The sequence below is a fragment of the Entamoeba nuttalli genome, assembly GCF_000257125.1.
Source record: "Entamoeba nuttalli P19 unplaced genomic scaffold asmbl_2042, whole genome shotgun sequence".
In the NCBI taxonomy this organism is placed as follows: Eukaryota; Evosea; order Mastigamoebida; family Endamoebidae; genus Entamoeba; species Entamoeba nuttalli.
The window spans coordinates 1-2,287 of NW_008575032.1; the positions used below are offsets into that span (position 1 = coordinate 1).

At 26.7% G+C, this 2,287-nt stretch overlaps 2 protein-coding genes across 2 annotated transcripts; one reads left to right on the plus strand and one right to left on the minus strand.

Moving 5' to 3' along the window:
• Positions 1-74: 74 nt before the first annotated feature.
• ENU1_006550 (hypothetical protein) lies at positions 75-1,039 on the minus strand (the record flags this gene model as incomplete). The annotated part of the gene is made up of 2 exons (XM_008856556.1): positions 75-558; positions 696-1,039. The coding sequence occupies 2 exons, from the start codon at positions 1,037-1,039 to the stop codon at positions 75-77; spliced, it is 828 nt and encodes a 275-aa protein (XP_008854778.1).
• A 455-nt stretch (positions 1,040-1,494) lies between these two features.
• ENU1_006560 (myb family DNA-binding domain containing protein) lies at positions 1,495-1,977 on the plus strand (the record flags this gene model as incomplete). The annotated part of the gene is made up of 1 exon (XM_008856557.1): positions 1,495-1,977. The coding sequence occupies one exon, from the start codon at positions 1,495-1,497 to the stop codon at positions 1,975-1,977; it is 483 nt and encodes a 160-aa protein (XP_008854779.1).
• Positions 1,978-2,287: the final 310 nt, after the last annotated feature.

A 2,287-nucleotide genomic window follows, 5' to 3' on the forward strand; every position in this document is an offset into this window, starting at 1 on the left:
TTTATAGAAGAAACAGTTGTTAATCAAATTACTAAATAATAAAATACAAAACGTTATTAAAAGAATGAGGATAGTCATTGTTGTTGTATTTGAATAAGAATATTATTAATATCATCAATTGTTAATGTATCTATATCAATAACAACGTCATCTTCGCCTGGTTTATATTTCTGTGCAATTGCTCCTAATATTTGAGAAGAAGCATTTTGAAGTTCTTGTATTAAGTTAGTTCGTAGTTTAGTTAAAGAAGTATCAGTAGGATGAATTAAAGGAGTAATTTGTGCAGGCATTGATGTTAATTGAGAATAATCTGTTTCTATGAAATTTACTTTTGATTGATTAAGTGATAAGTAGTCATTGAGTTGAGATTCAGATTTTACAAGTGGGTATTGGTTATAATCAACCACAGTCATTGGATAATTTACCATTGGATATTGTGAATTTATCACAGGTAATGACGCCATTGGTTGATTTAAAAGAATTCCTTCTTGTGGTGGTTGAATTAGAGGGAATTCTGTTTGTACTGGAAGAGGAAGTGGTTGTAATTGTGACACATTACTAAAGCGTATTAATACATAATTCAGTGCAATAAATACAAATTTAAGAAGAAGTAGAAAAATAAATAGTGGTTATTTAATTCTTCATAATCAAATTAAAGTCAACCCTTCTAAATAAAATACAATAAAATAACAAACTGTAGTTGAGAAGCATCACCATAATTATCAAAGAATTGATTAATGTGATGAACAAATGTTAAAAATAATTTCTTTTTAATTTTTGATTCTAGGTATGTGTTAGCAATGATTCTTTTCTTTAATAGATTTAATTGAAGACACATTGACTGGAAATCATTTGCTGATAAAACCTCTTGATAATGTTCATTTAACACAAAATTAATGTATGGAATAGCTATTATCGTTTGTTTAATTTTTGTTATGTGATCAGTATTTAAACAAAATATGACGTCTGGAGTTGGGTTTTCAAGAGATAAAAGATCCTCAATTCCAAGGTGTTCTTCTGATTTACTTGAATTACTCATGACTCTTCCTTCTCAATAAATTATCAGTTCTTTTTGTTTATTTCTTTTTTTTTCATTTTACTATTTACTCTTTTTCTCTCTTCTATTGCTTCAACTCCTCATTCTATTCTTCTATCCACCTTTTCTCATTAACCCCAATTTAAATTAACTTTAATCGTATTCCTTGTGTCTCCATTAAAACCACTTCTTCATTTCTCTTCAATCTCCTCATTTTCAATTGAACTTCACTTCATTCTTTTTGATTTTATTATACCAAAAACTAACTTATTTTATTTTGTTTTACAAAACAGTGTTATTTGGTTAATAATACAACAGAAAAATAAATAACAATATTTCAAGAAGAATCAAAACAGAAAAATGTTTGTTTATTTATAAAACAATAGAAATTTACAGAAAACAAATCTTGTTTGAAGATATTGTTTAAACACAACTCTTTGAACTTAGACATCATTTTTATGAGTTCGTGCATACATACACCATCTACAAACAATTCTTCATATTCAAACATTATTAAAAAGAAGATTGTCAGAATTTGGACAACAAGAGAAGAAATGCAGTTGATGGAAGGAATTAAACGATATGGAACTAATAACTGGGAAGAAGTTGCTTCTATGGTTCCAACCAGAACAAAGAAACAATGTAGAGAACGGTATCTCAATAACAACGAATCCATCTATCATCGACCTTGGAGTCAAGAAGAGGATTGTCTTATTCTTCAAAAAAGAAAAGAAATAGGAAATAAATGGACAACTATTGCAAGTTATTTAGAAGGAAGATCACCAAATGATGTAAAGAATCATTTCTTTGGAAGACTGAAAAAGCTCAATTGTATTGAAAAAGAAACAAATCCTCACACCACAAACAAAATTCCAAATGAAATTTCAACTGTTCAGAGTGTATTTAAGCCAGTAGAACAATCTCTTTTTTCTATTATATAGAATGTTCTATGTACTTTAATTTTAATGTATTTGTCGTATAACTTCTTTTTGTTCTTCTGAAATAATGAAGTGAAAATTTCTTGGCGATTTAAAAATAACTATTCTATTTTTATTTATGTTTACAATTCTAAAAATAAAAATAAAAGTTCTTCCAATAAGTTTGAAACATTATTACTATATTTTGTAAAACTCTGATAGTAAGCATATATATTTTTTAAATTAATCAATAATCATTTCGATTAGTTTCAGAAATGCTATAATTATGTTTATAGTTATTTCTATTTGAACTTATAAACATCAAATTAAATTA